Genomic DNA, 18,437 nt, shown 5'->3' on the forward strand with positions numbered 1-18,437 from the left:
AGAGTTGACTCATTGGAAAAGACTCTACTGCAGGGAGGGATTGGGGGCAGGAGGAGAAGGGGACGACAGAGGATGAGATGGCTGGATGGCATCACCAACTCGATGGACATGAATCTGAGTGAACTCCGGCAGTTGGTGATGGACAAGGACGCCTGGCGTGCTGCGATTCATGGGGTTGCAAAGAGTTGGACACGACTGAGCAACTGAACTGAACTGAACTGAACTGAAGGAATGGATACAGGAAGCTGATTGCTCTTTGCCTTCAGTTCTTTGCGGAGCATGTCATGTCTTTCCCACCACCCCTTATGTGGTGATTTTTTTCCCCTTATGCTGCAGATGGGGAAACTGAGGCTCAGAGAAACATTAATAGGAAATGGCAGACTAGGACCTCAAATCCACACCTCTGGAGTCCTAATTAAAGTAATGAGGTGAGGTACTGAATGCCTAGGTGTGAGCACGTTGTGAGCCTTCAGCGAAAAGTAGCACTTACATAACACTTCACTGATGGGACTCAGTGGTTAAGGATCCACCTGCAATGCAGGAGATTCAGTCCCTGGGTGGGAACATCCCCTGGAGAAGGAAATGGCAACCCACTCCAGTATTATTGCCTGGGAAATCCCGCGGACAGAAGAAGCCTGGTGGACTACAGTCCATGGGGTCACAAAGAGTGGGACATGACTTAATGATTAAACAACGACAGCATGCCATTTACACCAGAGGGTGGAAACCGTGTCTTGTGCTCTTGTTTCTCTGTTTCTTAGAAATGGAGCTTGTCACCTGGTAAACTCTGGGAAATGATAGTTGAGTGATTTGGTGAACACACAGTCAGGACACAAGTTAGTTTCTCTGCCTCTTGCAGTGTGCTTTCCATCAAAACAGTAACACCCGCTGATGCCCTGGTGATCTCTGTAATCCTTCTTCCAGAACAATCTTGGCCAGAGTTTATTTTCTGAGTTGATCTCATGTCTACAGGCAGAATCCGTATAAACACAAGAGCTGTTCTGTCTTCATAGCACTACCCTAAATTTGTCTTTCCAAAGATGCCTCTTGGTACTCAGCCTCTTAGATGCTGTTGACGTTAGTATCCTAAATCTTTGGATAAAGTCAGTGTAGCTCCTCAAATCTCTTATTCTCAATTCTGATATCCAAGAAGTTTTGAAAACCACTCCCCCCCCCAACTTATCTAGCTACAAGATTTGAACTGAAACAGTCTTTACTTATTACAAATATTTGCAAATTTTTATTGCAGTCATGTTGATGTGTTTAATCGTTCAGACCTCTTTACTTACCCCAGACCTTTCTGTGGCTATCATGTAATATATAGTGTAGGCATGGCATTACTTTTCAAAAGTTTTTCACACACCCCCCAATTAAGTTTGAAGTCCATAACTTATCTGGCCTCAAAAGATTCAGATAAGAGATTGTGGACCTGTAGTTTAATGTCACTTGGCAACTTAAATAGTCTCCTGTTATTCAGGTAAAGTTGGGGGAGAAAACAGCCTTTATCAAAGAGTTGAGTAAGTGGGTAAATGGAGTAAGAAAATTAAGAGATGTTTTATACCTCATTATTTGTTTATCTTGGAAGTGTTGAAGGGAGAAAGCTCCTTAACTAACTGATGTTTTTGAATGTATGCATCATGTTTTATATTTATTATATCTTCCACAAAGCTATATAAAAATAAGTACTCAAGAAATACTTGTTGATTGATTTGAAAATGTTTGCTTAAAACTCTAAAGTAAAAACTAGATATTAACTCGTTTTAATTCTAGATTCATAAGCAAACATTAGAATTTTACTTGACAATTGCGAGGGTTGGATTATATTTTTAAATGACATATTTATAACCCAAAGCTGTAGAATCAATTCATGTTTATCCCAAAGCAAAATCAATCTACCACTTGGTCATTCATGCAACATATTGAGTGCCTGCTAGGTACCTATTTATGCAGTAGAATTTACTGATAGATAAGATGATCACGGTTGCTGCTCTCAAGGAGTTTCTAATCTGGTGGTGGAGAAAGCCGAAGAGAAAATGACAAACAGGTAATTATACATCCTGATAAGTGTCATGAAGGAAATAAACTGGGTCTGAAAAGAGCATGATGGGAGGACCTAAGTAGTAAGTGTGGTGGGTGAAGGCCTCTCAGAGGAGAAAACCCAAATTTACAACATGAAATATCTTACTTCCCTATATATTGTAAGGACTTGGATAGCCAGACAGCCAAAATTCAGGTGTGAACATTTATCCTCTTGGGCACTACTTTTGTCTCATATTATATCACTATATTTACAATCTCAAACTTTTGAAGGACTGAGTAAACTGAGCGTTTGCATATAGCCAGGTGTCTAAAACACGTGATAAACCAACCTAATTTACATCGAACACAAATGAATTTCTTGTTAGCTTGAGAAGATTTCAAGTAGTAGAATGGTGTGTTATATATTCTGTGTTCATGTCACAATGTACTGTATGTTAGTAAACAATACTAATTCACTTATCCAGACATTTTTCTTTAGTTTTTTGAATGGTTAAGAATATATTTAATTTTTGTAAGTCCAGCACATCCCATTGTAAACTACTCTATTGGATGGAAGGCTATTATGTAGATAATTTTCTGTGGCAGAAACTTCATCTAAGAAAACATTTTTTTAATTTAAAAATGCAGGTTAAGAATAGAGGAAAACCTTGATATTACGATTTTGTCCCTCCAAAATATACATAGGTAGCTATTGGAAAAAGAAAAAAAATTTAACAACTGTGTTCAATTCTAGCAAGTTATGATTCTAACAAGGCTGTTTTTTTTTTTTTTTTAATAGACTTGTGAAGAAACAGATCAATATTTGTTGCTCCAAGCCAATGTCACAGTACATCGCTGCATTGAGTGAGCTTGGTAGAGGGCAAAAAAGGACAATAGAAAAAGAAAACCCTCATGATTGAAAATTTTAATAGCTTATTGAAACACAGTATAAGTCGAGTTTTCACTGTAGGAGTGAGTCAGATAAAAATGTCTGTATTCAAAGTGCAAACAGGAGAGAAAATCAGAAAAATGTAAAAACACACAATTTCTCTTTTTCTGTCTAGGGTTGATGATGGTCTCTTTAGGATAAATCTTAATTAAACAGATACATTTTCTATCTTATTTATTTGAGAATGTGTTGCACTTTTACCAAAAACAAAAATGATTACTTATTCCCTTCTCTTATTTTTTAAAAAAGAAGTGATAGTTTATTTAGGTTGCTTCTGAAAATTATGTCTTCTTTAAATACATACAGAGAAATTAATCAAGCCTGAGCTAAAAATTGAGAAGGTCAAGGAAGAGAAATAAAAATAGCAAGTACATTTGTATTGGCTTTTTAGTATTTTTCTTTAGTATGTGTGCAGTTTCTCTAGTAAAATCTGATTATAGATTGTTGAGCATTCATTGGGTCTGGATGCTCACCAGGGAATATTTTTCTAAAGCTGAGTAAAGAAAGTAATTTAACCTTTCCTTCAACTTACCAGCCTTACCAGGACTAAAATATTGGTTTAGGGCGCCGTGGGTTACATGTGGAGTCCACTGAGGACAGTTTCTTAATAGTTGATGATCCTCCCTTCTTTTAGATTAACAAGAAAACAGACCATATTTAGATTTGATTCTAATGACTTGTAAGTTCTGAAAAGGCTAGAACCAAAGGTCAGTTGATGATTGTAAGACTCAGTTTTCACTTATTAGTCGCAGGACATAGCATATTTATATGTGACAACAGATCTTGAGATGTCACAGTGCAAGTTCCATTTTCTTGTCCACCATTAATTTGTCCACTGTCCTTGTAATGCTTTATAATAATTTTATTTCTGGCCAAAGAGGTTCAGGGATAGATACTTTTTTTTTTTTAATTTTTGATTGTGCTGGGTCTCTGATGCTGCACCAGGCTTTCTCTAGTTTTGGTGAGAGGGGGCTATTCTCTAGTTGTGGCGCCTGGGCTTCTCATTGCAGTGGCTTCTCTTGTGGAGCACGGGCTCTAGAGCGTGCAATCTTCAGTAGTTGTGATACATGGGCTTACTTGCCTTGCAGAATGTGGAATCTTCACAGACCAAGGATCGAACCCATGTCCCCTGGCATTGGCAGGCAGATTCTTAACCGCTGGGCCACCAGGGAAGTCCCAATGATACTTTCAATGGAAGCTTTTAGGTCTCGAAAGACCACTTATGTTTCTTTAAATAACATAGGCTAATCCCTCGTGAGATATTTTCCCATATTGATCCTAGGAACATTTATATGGTCCCCTCAGTTCTCGCTGACGTACGTGAGGTGCTGATTTGGAAACTACAGCTAGATTTTTCACACTGAATTGCTCCTCTGGAAACTTTAAAAAAATATATAACTTATTTTTTGTGTGTATTCCTTTGCAGAAAATTGATGCCTTGTCAAGATGGAGATTAGTCATTTGTATTTGGGAGCAGCAGACTCGGGGACCAACTACTTCTCAAGGGTTCTGTAAACCAGTGACACAAACAACTATTCTGTTGCTTTCATCCCCCGTCTCACCTTCAGATTTGTCTTACCTATGGCATTCAGGAGGCAAGTGAAAAACTTCGTGAAAAATTACTCAGATGCTGAAATAAAAGTCAGGGAAGCAACTTCTAATGACCCTTGGGGTCCTTCCAGTTCTCTAATGTTAGATATCAGTGACCTGACTTTCAACACAATTTCTCTCTCTGAAATTATGAACATGCTATGGCAGAGACTCAATGACCACGGGAAGAACTGGCGCCATGTGTATAAATCCCTTACCCTAATGGATTATCTCATCAAGAATGGATCAAAGAAAGTTATTCAGCATTGCAGAGAGGGGTACCGTAACCTTCAAACGTTAAAAGATTTTCAACACATAGATGAAGCTGGAAAAGATCAAGGTACCAGATGAAGAAGTTTATACAGTGTGCTAGTAAAGAGTAAGAGTGTGGGAGGGGGTTACTTTAAAGCAGAAGCTGGGGAAAAGTAGTTCTTAAATGTAGGAGCTACCTTTCCTCTGGGACAGTTTGGGTTTCCTGTTTAATCCTTTGTGTTGACTCTTGAGTGCCTTTGAAAACAATGTATATAGATTTTTCAAAATGATGTGTGAAACTAACACAGTTAGGTGCCTGATAAAAGGACACTTTGTAGACAATGAACATAAAAAAGAGATCATGTAGTATTCATCTTTCTTGGCCTGACTTATTTCACTTAGCATAATGCCCTCAAGGTCCATTCATGTTGTCTCACAAGGCAAGATTTCACTCTTTCGGACCTCAAGGGCATTATGCAAAGTGAAACAAGTCAGAGAAAGACAAATATTGTATGATTTCTCTTAACATTTGGAGTTAAAAAAAAAGAAAAGTAATAGGTACAGAGAACAGATTAGCAGTTGTCAGAGGCGGAGGGAGGGAAGAAAATGTGTGAACTATTTTTGTTTTAGTCTAAATAAATTGATTTGAAAAATAAAGTAAGAAAAAAAAAAAAAGTACACCAAAAAGATAAAACGTGGAACTTGAGTTCCTGCTTAATTTACATATGACAAAATAGCAATGAATAATTTTCCATGAGCAAGCTTCATGATTGAAGTCAAAGAACTATGTCCTTGGAGTAAATGTGTTATTTTAGGGAGCTAATGCAAACTGTTACCCCTGGTACCACTTTATAAAGATACAGGATATCATATTAAGATCTCTTTCATGAGTTAAAAGCTCAGTCTGTTATCAAATAGGGTTTTCTTTCAACCTGGGGTTGAATCCTGACTCTGCTGCTGCCTAACTGTATATACTAAGGTAATTTATTAGGTTACCTGAGGCCTCAGTTTAGCTCTCTGTGCATTGGGATAATAACAATGTCTGTCTCATAGGATGGTTGTGAGGAGTGTAAATATGTTTGCCTGGTTCTCCCCAGAGGATGTCAGCTCCATGAGGGCAGAGACTTTGTCTACCTTGCCCATTGCTGGTTCTCAGCAGAAGAGGCACCATCAACATTTGTTGAGAGAGATAATAAATGGAAGAAAGAATATGCAGTGGTCCCAATTTTGTTTAAAAAATTATATTTATGTATATGAGGTTTATTATATAAGAGTTTAACAAGTAGTCTTGGTAGGACTAGAGATGATTTTTTTTTTAATTTTGCCGTTGTGTTTTTTTGTTTGTTTTGGCTGCTCTGCATGGCCTGTGGGATCTTAGTTCCCATACTAGGGATCAAACCTGCACCTCCTGTAATGGAAGCTCGGAGTCTTAACCACTGGAGTGCCAGGGAAGTCCCTAGAGATGATTTTTATTTTGTTTTATATAAACTTGTATATTTTAAAACACAGTTTATAATTAGACCAAATAAAACTAACATGGCCATGTGAAAAAAAAAAAAAAGAACAAAGTGAATAAACTAAGAGGCATGACAACTTAATATAATAATGTCACTGTAATTATAATTAGACTGGAATTTAGTCCTAAGTGTGATAAACTGTTTCCAAAGACTATGGACTCTTCAGAAACTATGATGGGAGTAGTTTTATGAATATAGAAATTTAGGTCATGAAGTAATATTGTCGGGGGTGGAAGAGAAGTAGGGAAAGGCTGCATAGGCTATTGCACTGGGGTGAGTCAGTAGTGCCTGATATTGTTCTGCGGTGGTAAAGGATCAGCACTTCCTCCCATCTAAAGTCAAATTATAATTTGTTGAAGTGAATAGCCTTATGAATCATGAGCAGAGGATAAAATTCAGTGCAGTCTCTGTTAAGTATACCTTTTAAAAATAGAGTCTTTTTTAGAGCAGTTTTAGGGCTACAGAAAAATGATGCAAAAAGTAGAGTTCCCACGCCCTTCCCCACCCACACATGGCCTCTCTTGCTAACATCTTGCACTAGTGTTGCACATTTGTTACAATCACACCAGTACTGATACATTAGTATTAACTAACAGTCCTCAGTTTACCCAGAGTGTTCGAGCTCTGTGCTCTGCAGTTCTGTGGGTTTTGCATGGTGCCATGTGTCTGCCACTCCAGCATTGTGCAGAATAGTTTCCGTGCCTTGAAAGTGCCCTGTGTTCCAGCTGTCCATCCTTTCTCCCCTGCCTTGAGCCCTTGGCAGTCACTGATCTTTCTATTGTTTCTGTACTTTTGTTTTTTCCAGATTGTCATATAGTTGGAATCATTCCATGTGTAGCTTTTTCAGAATTTTTTTTCTCTTAGCAATATGCTTTTAAGATTCTTCTATATCTTTTATAGCTTGAGAGCTGATTTTTTTTTTACTTTAAAAAACAGCTTTATTGATACATAATTCATACACCATACAGTTCACCCATTTAGAGGTCACAATCCTATGACTTTTGGTGTATAATTAATTTTTAAAATTGAGAGAAATGTAACATAAAATTTGCCATTTTAAGTGTATGATTCAGTGACAGTCGTTACATTCACACTGGCACAACCATCACCACTGTCTGTTTCCAAACTTTTTCATCACCCCAAACAGGAGCTCTGTAACCATTCAGCAGCAATTCCCATGCTAACCTCTAATCTGCTTCTTCTCTCTCTAATTTTGCTTATTTTGGGTGCCTCGTAAAGTGGAATCATGGAGTAGTTGTTTTTTTGTGTGTCTGGCTTTTGTCACTTACCATGTCCGCCAAGTTCAGCCATGTGAGAGGATGTAGCAGAACTTCACTCTTTTTATACTGAATCACATTAATTTGTAGGTCCTTAACCACATTTTGTTCATCTGGTCATCTGTTAATGGGTTCTTGGTTGTTTTCACCTTTTGGCTACTGTGAATAACACTACAGTGAACTCTAGTGTACACGTTACCAGAGTCCTGCTTTCAGTTTCTTTCTTTCAGAAAGTATACTTAGGAGTGGAATTGCCAGGTCATGTGGTAAGTCAATATTTAGCTTTTTGAGGAACTGCTAAACTGTTTTTCTTAGCAGCGGCACCATTTTACATTCCCACCAGCAGTGTATTAACAGGAGGATTGCTGTTAACATCCTTGGTAATCCTGTTATTGTTTTATCTTTTTTGTTATAGCCATTCTGCTGGATGTGAAGCAGTATTACTATCTTACCGTGGTTTTAATATACAGTTTCCTGAAGACTAATGATGTTCAGCATCTTCTCACGTATTCGTTGGGCCATTTATATGTCTTCTTTAGAGAAATGTCTATCCAAATTCTTTGCCCATTAAAAAAATTTTTTTTTGAGTTTTTAAAGAGTTCTTTATATATTTTGGATATAAGACCTTTATCTAGATAGGTGATTTGCAGGTATCTTCTCCCATTCTATATAGGTTGTTTTTTTTCATTTCTTGATTAAATTTTGAAAAAGTCCATTTTATCTGTTTTTCCTTTGGTTGCTTGTACTTTGTGTCATAAGTAACAACTCATTGCCTAGTCTAAAGTCACAAATATTTACACCTATGTTTTCTTATAAGAGTTTTGTAGTTTTAGCTATTATATTTATCTTGGGTCCACTTTGAATTAATTTTTATATATGGTGGGAGGTAGAGATCCAAACTCATTCTTTTATACCCAGTTGTCTCACTACTGTTTGCTGAAAAGAGTATTCTTTCCTCACTGAATTATATTGACATGCTTACAGAAATCAATCAACCATAGATATTTGGGCTTATTTCTGTACTCTTAATTCTGTTCCATTGATCTATTCATCTATTCTTATGCCTGTGCCACACTATTTTGATTATTGTGGCTTTGTAGTAAGTTTTGAAATAAAGGAATATGACTTTACTTCCAACTCCAACTTTGTTCTTTTCTGGTATTGTTATGGCTGTTCTGGGTTCCTTGCATTTCCATATCAAATTTAGCATCAGCTTGTCAGTTTCTTCAAAAAAGCCATCTAGAATTTTGTTTGATATTAACGTTGAGTCTGAAGATCAATTTCAGGAATATTGCCATATAAATAATATTATTTCCTCAGATTCATAAACATAAGAAATCATTCCTTTTATTTAGGTCTTCTTTCATTTCTTTCAAACATGTTTTGTAGTATTCATTGTACAAGTTTTCTTTTGTTAAAATGTATTTCTAATTTTTTTTTGGTGCTACTATAAATGAAATGATGGGTACTTCTGTGGAGGTCCAGTGGTTAAGACTCGACACTTCTACTGCAGTAAGCATGGGAACCAAGATCTTGCACTGACAAAAAAAAAAAAAAAAAAAAAACCCACAAACATTGTTTTCTTAATTTCAGTTTCAGATTTTTCATTGCTAATGTGTAGAAATTCAGCTGGTCATCTGATTTTTGTATATTAATCTTGCATTTTATTACTTTTCTATAATATTTTCTGTAATAACTATTAGCTATAATACTTTTGGGGTATTTTGGTCTTTTTTTAAATATAGATTTCTTGGAATTTCCTACATACAAGATTATGTCATCTGCAAATAGAGATAATTTTACTTCTTCCTTTCCACTCTGGATGCCTCTTATTTCTTTTTCTCTCTTAGTTGCTCTGTCTAAAACCTCCTGTACAATGATGAATAGAAATGGTGAGAACAGACATTCTTGTCTTGTTTCTGATCTTAACAGCGTTCAGTCTTTCACCATTAAGTATGGTGTTCCATCCATCATGTGCTCAGTCGTGTCTGACTCTTTTTCGATCCCACGGACTGTAGCCCACCAGGCTCCTCTGTCCGTGGGATTTTCCAGGCAGAATACTGGAGGGGGTTGTCATTTCCTCCTCCAGGGGGTCTTCCCCACCCAGGGATCGAAACCGAATCTCCTGCACTGTAGGCACATTCTTTCCCACTGAGCCTTTGGGGAAGCCCCGAGTAAGATATTAGGGATGGGTTTTTCATAGACACTCTCTATAAAGTTGCTGGCATTCTCTCCTGTTCCTAGTCTGTTGAGCGACTTTCTCCGGATAGGGTGTTGACTTTTGTCAGATGCTTTTTCTGCATCAGTTGGTGTTATGTGTTTTTCCCTGTTTCCCTTGCATTTTTAGCAGAAATCCCACTTGGTCATGGTGTATGTCCTCTTTTTTTAAGCACTTATTTTAGGTCTGGTTGAGGCTTGATGATAAAACTGGAGAATATCTTCTTGGGTTTTGAGCATGCTATACTACTTAATCCAGAAATTACAAAGGCATCAGCTTCTAGGGTTAAATTTATTATTAAAATTAAATACTAATTAAAATTTTGCAACCCCAAGAGTTAGATTTATTTTTTTCTTTAAGGAGATGATTCAAAACTACAGACATTAACTCTTTCTTTTTTTTTAATTTTAAATTTATTTTTTAATTGAAGGATAATTGTTTTACAGAATTGTGTTAGTTTCTGCCAAACATCAACATGAATCAGCCATAGGTATACATATGTCCCCTCCCTCTTGAACCTCCCACCCATCTCTCTCCCCATCTCACCCTCTAGGTTGTTAGAGCCCTGGTTTGAGTTCCCTGAGTCATACAGCAAATTCCCATTGGCTCTCTATTTTACATATGGTAATATAAGTTTTCGTGTTCAGTTCAGTTCAGTTGCTCAGTCGTGTCCTACTCTTTGCGACCTCGTGGACTGCAGCACACCAGGCCTCCCTGTCCATCACCAACTCCTGGATCTCGCTCAAACTCGTGTCTATCGAGTCAGTGATGCCATCCAACCATCTCATCCTCTGACATCCCCTTCTCCTCCTGCTTTCAATCTTTCTCAGCATCAGGATCTTTTCCTGTGAGTCAGTTCTTCACATCAGGTGGCCAAAGTATTGAAGCTTCAGCATCAGTCCTTCCAATGAATATTCAGGGTTGATTTCCTTTAGGACTGTCTGGTTTGATCTCCTTGGAGTCCAAGGGACTCTCAAGAGTCTTCTCCAACACCACGTTTCAAAATCATCAATTCTTCGGTGCTCAGCTTTCTTATTAGTCCAGCTCTCACATCCATACATGACTACTGAAAAGCCATAGCTGCTACTCTCTGCATACATCACACCCTCCTCCTTCCTTCTTTCCTACCTCCACGTCATAAGTCTGTTTTCTATGTCTGTGTCTACAGTGAAAGTCCCTCAGTCATGGCCAACTCTTTGTGACCCCATGGAATAGTCCATGGAATTCTCCAGGCCAGAATACTGGAGTGAGTAGCCATTCTCTTCTCCAGGGGATCGTCCCAACCCAGGGATCGAACCCAGGTCTCCCATATTGCAGGTGGATTCTTTACCAGCTGAGCCACCAGGGAAGCTCTGCTGCCCTGCAAATAATTTCATCAGTACCGTCTTTCTAGGTTCCATGTATATGCGTTGCGTGTGTGCTAAGTTGCTTCCGTCGTGTCCAGCTCTTTGCGACCCTATGGAAAGGTTTCTCTGTCCATTGGATTCTCCAGGCAAGAATACTGGAGGGGATTGCCATTCCCTTCTCCAGGGGGTCTTCCTGACCCAGGGGTTGAACTCGAGTCTCTTATGTCTCCTACATCAGCAGGTGGGTTCTTTACCACTAGCGCCACCTGGAGTGTATGATATTTGTTTTTCCCCAAGAGTTAGGTTTTAAAAAGGCATAACTTTTTGCATAATGGTGAATGGGGTATAATCATTTTTGTACTTTACAAAACGGCTATGTTATTACTGTATTTACCACTATGATAATATCTTTTTAAATGGAAAGAGAGGGTCAGCCTTTGCTTTAAAGAGTTTATGAGCTATTTTGAGAAATAAAGTAGATAAGCATGCAATTATCAATATACAGAAAAATCTATTTATTCATTTATACCTTTTATATGTACAAAGTATCATATGTACGGTTATGTTTGAATACACTGTCTTTCAGATTACCAAACGTTTGAGTTTAGAATTAAAGAAATACAACTGCGCTATGTTGGACTTTAAATACTTGCTTTGTTAGCATCAAGAAAGGAAAAAAAAAAAGGCAAGTTAGAAATGAATTGTCAGCAGAAGCATACTACAGTTGACCCTTGAACAACTTGGGGGTTACAGTGCTGACACTGTCCCCCTCCAATGAACAGTGGAAAATCTGCACATAACTTTATAACCTATTTTCAGTTTCACATTCTCAGGTTCACCCAGCAATGGATTGTGTAGTATCATAGTACATATTTCTTGAAAAAAAAAAATCCACGTTTAAGTGAACGCACGCAGTTCAAACCCATGTTGTTCAAGGGTCAACTGCACATTCATTTGTTGATTATGGAAGGCATATTAGTTATTGATTGATAACTGGTACACGCTACTAATTTAATAAATATTAATGAAAAACTATTGCATTGGGGAAAATATTACTTATTTTATGTCTTATAGATTCTCTTTTTGTGTTTGTTCTCTAGTGAGTGTAACATATTAGAATAGTAGCTCTTGAGATAATTCATACATAAATAAATGTATATATATATTTAGGGGGTGGATACATGTGTAAAACTTTGTTATTGATGAGATGTGCTGTTGAAATAGTTCAAAACAACTGGTTCTCATGATAATGTCAGGACCGTTAATGTGTTCCCGATCTACCTTTCTACTCATTTCTTTAGTTTTCAATCTAGTGCATTGTATCACCAAGCAATCCTGATATATTATTTGCTTATACACCTCTACTTGTACTTAAGATGTTTCTTCTTCCCTGTAATGTTCTTTCCTTGATATCTGCTCTTTGAACTCCTATTTAGTCTTCAGATCCTAGCTTAGAAGCCTCTTCCTTTGTACCCCACCCCCAACTCTCTTCCTTTCTTCACTAGGCAGAAATAATTGCTACAGCAGTTTATGCATAATATCAGAGTGGTATTTTTTATAGTGTATCTTATCTACTATGTATATCTGTCCTTATCTAAATTCTGAGGGTATATACTGTATGTTAAATGATTAGTAAATTTTTATTGAATGGAAGTCATAAAAATAGCAAGAGACTTGAAGAAAGGACTGTAATACTTAAAAAACTGCTTGATAAGAATGATTTTGTTCAATCAGAGAAAAAAAGCAGAGTGAAATCTGTAGGGAGAAATTAATCATGGAGAAATTGTAGTGACCCAAGTAATCTACAGCTGGGTCATACCCTAGATACAGGTTATCAAGAAGAGACCAGAGAAGAGATAAAAGTAGAGGGTACTATAGAAAAAAGTCTTTTTCTTTCCTCCATGGTCTTTATATTTGCTGTTCCCTTTGCCTGGAGTCCTCAGATACCTGCGGTGCTTTTAGCATCCTTCAGATCTCTGCTCAAAAAGTCATCTTATTAGTGCAGGCTTCTGTGCTGTGCTATGCTGAGTCGCTCAGTCAGGTCTGACTCTTTGTGACCCCCATGGGGGTCATAGCCTGCCAGGCACCTCTGTCCATGGGGATTCTCCAGGCAAGAATACTGATGTGGGTTGCCATGCCCTCCTCCAGGGGATCTTCCGAACCCAGGGATCGAACCCAGGTCTCCTGCGTTGTGGGCAGATTCTTTACTATTTGAGCCACCAGGGAAGCCCAAGAATACCGGGATGGGTAGGCTATCCTTTATCCAGGGGATCTTCACAACCCAGGAATCAAACCTGGGTCTGCTGCATTGCAGGTGGATTCTTTACCAGCTGAGCTACTAGGGAAGCCCATGCAGACTTCTAGATCTACCCTATTTACAAAAAAGCAGCCCCGCCCACTCTTTGCACTGATATGGTTTGCACCTTTTATTTTGTTTTTCTTCATGATATTTCTTATCAGATGTTGGTATGTTTTATCTTATTATTTATGATATATCTTCTCATACTAGACAGTAAGTTTCATAAGGACAGGAACATTCTGTGTCTGCTTTGTCCAGGCTTCATCTCCAATGTTACAAAGATGCTTATCACAGAGAACATGCTCAATAATTAATAATAGTGATACTACTGGGGACAAAAGTTGAGAAAACAAGTCAGAAAAGGTGGGAAATGAGAGAAACTTATTTGCAAATAGTACGTTAACATTTTCAAATAATGTTCTCAATATGGTTTTATTCAACCTCCAGACAGCTTTTCAGGTGAAGTAAATTTAAAGCAATGAATCAAATTGTTTATCTCAAAACATTTAAAGTAAATACATGACTTTTAAAACCTGTGCCTCAGGATTCGACGAACTCTTGGAAAGTGTTTTCTGCCTCTTGCTGGTTGTGGAAGCATTTTCCCTGCAAAAAGTTTTGAGATGCTTGAAGAAGGTCAGTTGGCGAGAGGTCAGGTGAATATGGTGGATGAGGCAAAACTTTGTAGCCCAATTCATTCGACTTCTGAAGCATTGTTTGTGTGATGTGTGGTCGGGTGTTGTCATGGAGAAGTGGACCCATTCTACTGACCAGTGCTGGCTGCAGGCACTGGAGTTTTCAGTGTATCTCATCGATTTATGAGCATACTTCTCAGAGGTCATGGTTTCACTGGGATTCAGAAAGCTATAGTAGATCAGGCTGGCAGCACACCACCAAACAGTGACCACGACCTTTCCTGGTGCAAATTTGGCTTTGGGAAGTGCTTTAGAGCTTCTTCTCGGTCCAGTCACTGAGCTGGTCGTCGCGGATTGTTGGATAAAATCCACTTTTCATTGAATGCCACAATCTGATTGGGAAATGGTTAGCTGTTGTTGCATAGAACAAGAGAAGATGCTTCAAAATGATTTTTTTTTCATTTTTGATCAGCTCACAAGACACTCACTTATGGAGTTTTTTTCACCTTTCCAATTTGCCTCAAATGCCAAATGACTGTAGAATGATCAATGCTGAGTTCTTTGGCAGCTTCTCATGTAGTTGTAAGAGGATCAGCTTTGATCATTGCTCTCAGTTCGTTGTTGTCAACTTCTGATGGCCAGCTACCACACTCCTCATCTTCAAGGCTCTCGTCTCCTTTGCAAAACTTCTCAGATCACCGCTGTACTGTGTGATCGTTAGCAGTTCCTGGTTCAGATGCGGTGCTCATGTTGCAAGTTGTCTCTTCTGCTTTACGACCCATTTTGAACTCGAATAAGATAATTGCTCAAATCTGCTTTTTGTCTAACATCATGTTCATAGTCTAAAATACATATAAAATGCAGAGCAAGTAATAAGTCATTAGCAAAAAATCATAAAGCAAGAAATACACATTAAAACACTGTAACCATAACCACATTTATTTAAGAATATATTCCAATATCAAACAGTATATTTCAACAATGCAAAACTGCAGTTACTCTTGCACCAACCTAATAGTTCACATGGCTAGTTAGTGACAGAGCCAGGATTACAATCTAGGTGTTTCGGTTTCAGAATCCATGTTCTTAACTACTGCAGAGATTGGTAAATGAATGAATGATATCCCCATCCTCCTGATGCTCGTCACACTTCTACTCCATCTTGTCAACATGTGTCTGTCTCCAGACTTGACCAGGCATTTAACTTGTTACACATAGCAGATAGGAAGGACCTAAGAACTGAACTAGCTCTGTTCACTAATCTGGAGCAGGAGCTGAGCAGTTTATCCCTTTTTGCATGTTTCAGAGTTATTTATCTTCTACCATTTATGGTATTTATCTTATCCCATTCAAAGATGGTATAAGAAATTTACTTGCAGCTCTCATGGCTTAAAAAGTCCTTCACTCGCAGGAAGCTCAAATCTGGTGTTCTGTGACAACCTAGAGGGGTGGGATGGAGTGGGAGGTGGGAGGGAGATTCAAGAGGGAGGGGACATATGTACTCCTATGGCTGATTCATGCTGATGTATGGCAGAGACCAACACAATATTGTAAAGCAGTTATCCTCCAATTAAACAAAAATGCTTCACTCAAGTGTAACTAATTTGGGCAAGTAACTTGATAGAGCTAGCGTGACTGGCCAGTTTTCTTTTATCTTTGATTTAGGGTCCATTACAGGTAAGGCTCAAACTCATCAGAAAAGATGCCTTGTTTCCATAGTTGATTCAAGAGTCCTGAATCTGCTTGACATCCTCAGGAAGAGTGTACCATCCTCTCCTTTATGTCCACAGTGTCTGTATACCTCTGTCAGAGTATGCTGATATCCATGTCTGTATCCCTTACAAAACTTGAATTTCTTTTCTTTTTTTAAAATAATATTTATTTCCTTATTTTTGGTGTGTTGGGTCTTAATTGTGGCTCTTGAGGTCTTTGTTGCAGCACGTGGGTTTCAGTAGTTGTGGCGTGCGGGCTCAGTTGCCCCGCGGCACATGGGCTCATAGTTCCCTGACCAGGGATCGAACTTGCATACCCTGCATTGGAAGATGTGTCCTTAACCACTGAGCCACCAGGGAAGTTCCCCACACTTGAATTTCTTAAGGGCGATAATAGTGTTCCTAGTACTTAGTACGATGCCTGGGTGTAGGATCACCCAATAGGTTTTTGGTGAATGGATGATTAATACCTTTATATATTTATACTTTCAGCAAATTTATAGCAATTGACTTTCTTTTAGGAATATAAAAACTATAAATGTGATAACTGACTCCTTTAATAATAATATTTTCCATTTCTTTACTATTAATTATTTTTAAAGTATATTTTTAATGCTAACAGTGCTTTATTGAGATATAATTTACGCACATTAAAACACATGGATCTTAAATGTACAGTTTGGCAAATGTTGATAACATATCCATCACCCACTCAAAATAAAGAACATTTCCATCATCCCAGAAAGTTCCTTTGTTACCCTTTCCAGTCAAGCCTCCCTTTTCCCTAGAGGCAAGGACTATTTGATTTCTTCCACCATATAGATTGGGCTTCACTGTGCCTCAGTGGGTAAAGCCTGGGGGAAGCCTGGCATGTTGCAGTCCGCGAGGTTGTAAAGAGTTGGGCATGACTGAGCAACTGAACAACATTTCCCATGAAGTGATGGGACTGAATACCACAGTCTTAGTTTTTTGAATGTTGAGGTTCAAGCCAGCTTTTTCACTCTCCTCTTTCACCTCATCAAGAGGCTCTTCAGTTCCTCTTCGATTTCTGCCATTTGGGTGGTGTCATCTGCATATCTGAGGTTTCTGATATTTCTCCCAGCAATCTTGATTCCAGCTTGTGAAACATACAAATGTTTCTTAAGTTTCTCTTAAGAGAACAAAGATAGTTTTGGCCTTCAAGGATACTGTACTCTAATGGAGGAAAAAGACATTTATCACACAGATAGTTACAAACCGTGGAAGCCTCTGAAAGACAGGTGTTGGTGCTGTGAGTGTGTGAAAGTGAGTGAAGTCGCTCAGTTGTGTCCGACTCTGCGACCCCATGGACTGGAGCCTACCAGGCTCCTCCGTCCATGGAATTTTCCAGGCAAGAGTACTGGAGTGGGGTGCCATTTTCTTCTCCAGTGAGTGTGTGAAGGTGGGCCTAATGTGACCAGTGAGGCCCTGAGATACGTGTAGGGTGAGGCGGAAAGGGGTTGTTATCTCCCAGTAGGAGGCTTTCCTGAAGAAGCGAAATCTGGGCTGTTCCCTCTGCCAGGAGCTCTCCCTGTGCAGGTCTGTGCAGCTGGCTTTTTCTTGCTGTTTAAGCCTCAGCTGATATGTAACTTCCTCAGTAAGACTTTCCTTGACCACACCCTGAATTGATGTTAGCACATTTCTCTTCTTCATTTCCTGTAAAACATGAATTTTTATCTGAAATTATCTTCGTAAGGGGCCTTGTCTGTCTTTTCCTCACCTGTGCCCCCACTGCTTAGAATATTTCCTGAAACTTAAAGTGTACAGGAAACGGTTAAACGACTGCGTAAGTTAACGTTCTTGAGAATTACCTCTTGTATAATTGATCTAGAGATTTGCATGTTCTCATCCGTTGAGTTTGGGAGGAGGATTGTTCATACTGGCTTTTTCCTTATTCATTTTTCTATCCTGTTGATCCTCCTCTCACTCCACTGTCTTTTTTTTTTTTATTTTTTTTTCTAGTTTTATTGAGATGTATTTGACATATGGGACTTCTGAGGTAGTACTAGTGGTTAAGAACCCGCCTGCCAGTAGCAATGTTTAAGATATACAGCATACTTACGTACATCATTAAATGATTACCACCATAAGTTTAGTGAACGTCCATCATTTCATATGGGTACAAAATTTAAGAAATTTTTTTTAAACTTCTTATTTTATATTGGGGTAAAGCCAATTAACAAACAACGTTTTGATAGTTTCAGATGAACAGTAAAAGGACTCAGCCACACATATACATGTATCTATTCTCTCACAAACCCTCCTCTCATCCACGTTACCACATACCATTGAGCAGAGTTCCATGTGCTATACATTAGGTCCTTGTTGGTTCTCCATTTTAAATGTTACAATGTGTACATGTCCATCCCAATCTCCCTAACTGTTGCTTCCCCCATCCTCTCTCTACCACAGCCCAGCAACCGTAATTTTCTTCTGTTAAGTCTGTGTCTGTTTCATAAGTTCATTTGTATCATTTTTCTTTAGATTCCATATATAAGGGATGCCATATGGTGTTTCTCCTTCTCTGACTGACTGACTTCGCTCAGTATGACAGTGTCTAGGTCCATCAGTGTTGCTGCAAATGGCATTATTTCACGCATTTGAATCC

General features: G+C 38.4%; 1 protein-coding gene across 1 annotated transcript in view; it reads left to right on the plus strand.

The window, feature by feature from the left end:
* The first annotated feature begins 4,549 nt into the window (after positions 1-4,549).
* The window catches only part of ENTHD1 (ENTH domain containing 1), an 81,501-nt gene continuing 67,613 nt past the window's right edge, over positions 4,550-18,437 (plus strand). The window contains exon 1 of the mRNA XM_040233366.1: positions 4,550-4,898. Coding sequence (XP_040089300.1) covers positions 4,550-4,898 — 349 coding nt within the window. The remainder of the gene's footprint in view (positions 4,899-18,437) is intronic.

This window comes from Oryx dammah, unplaced genomic scaffold (genome assembly GCF_014754425.2).
Source record: "Oryx dammah isolate SB20612 unplaced genomic scaffold, SCBI_Odam_1.1 HiC_scaffold_29, whole genome shotgun sequence".
Lineage (NCBI taxonomy): Eukaryota > Metazoa > Chordata > Mammalia > Artiodactyla > Bovidae > Oryx > Oryx dammah.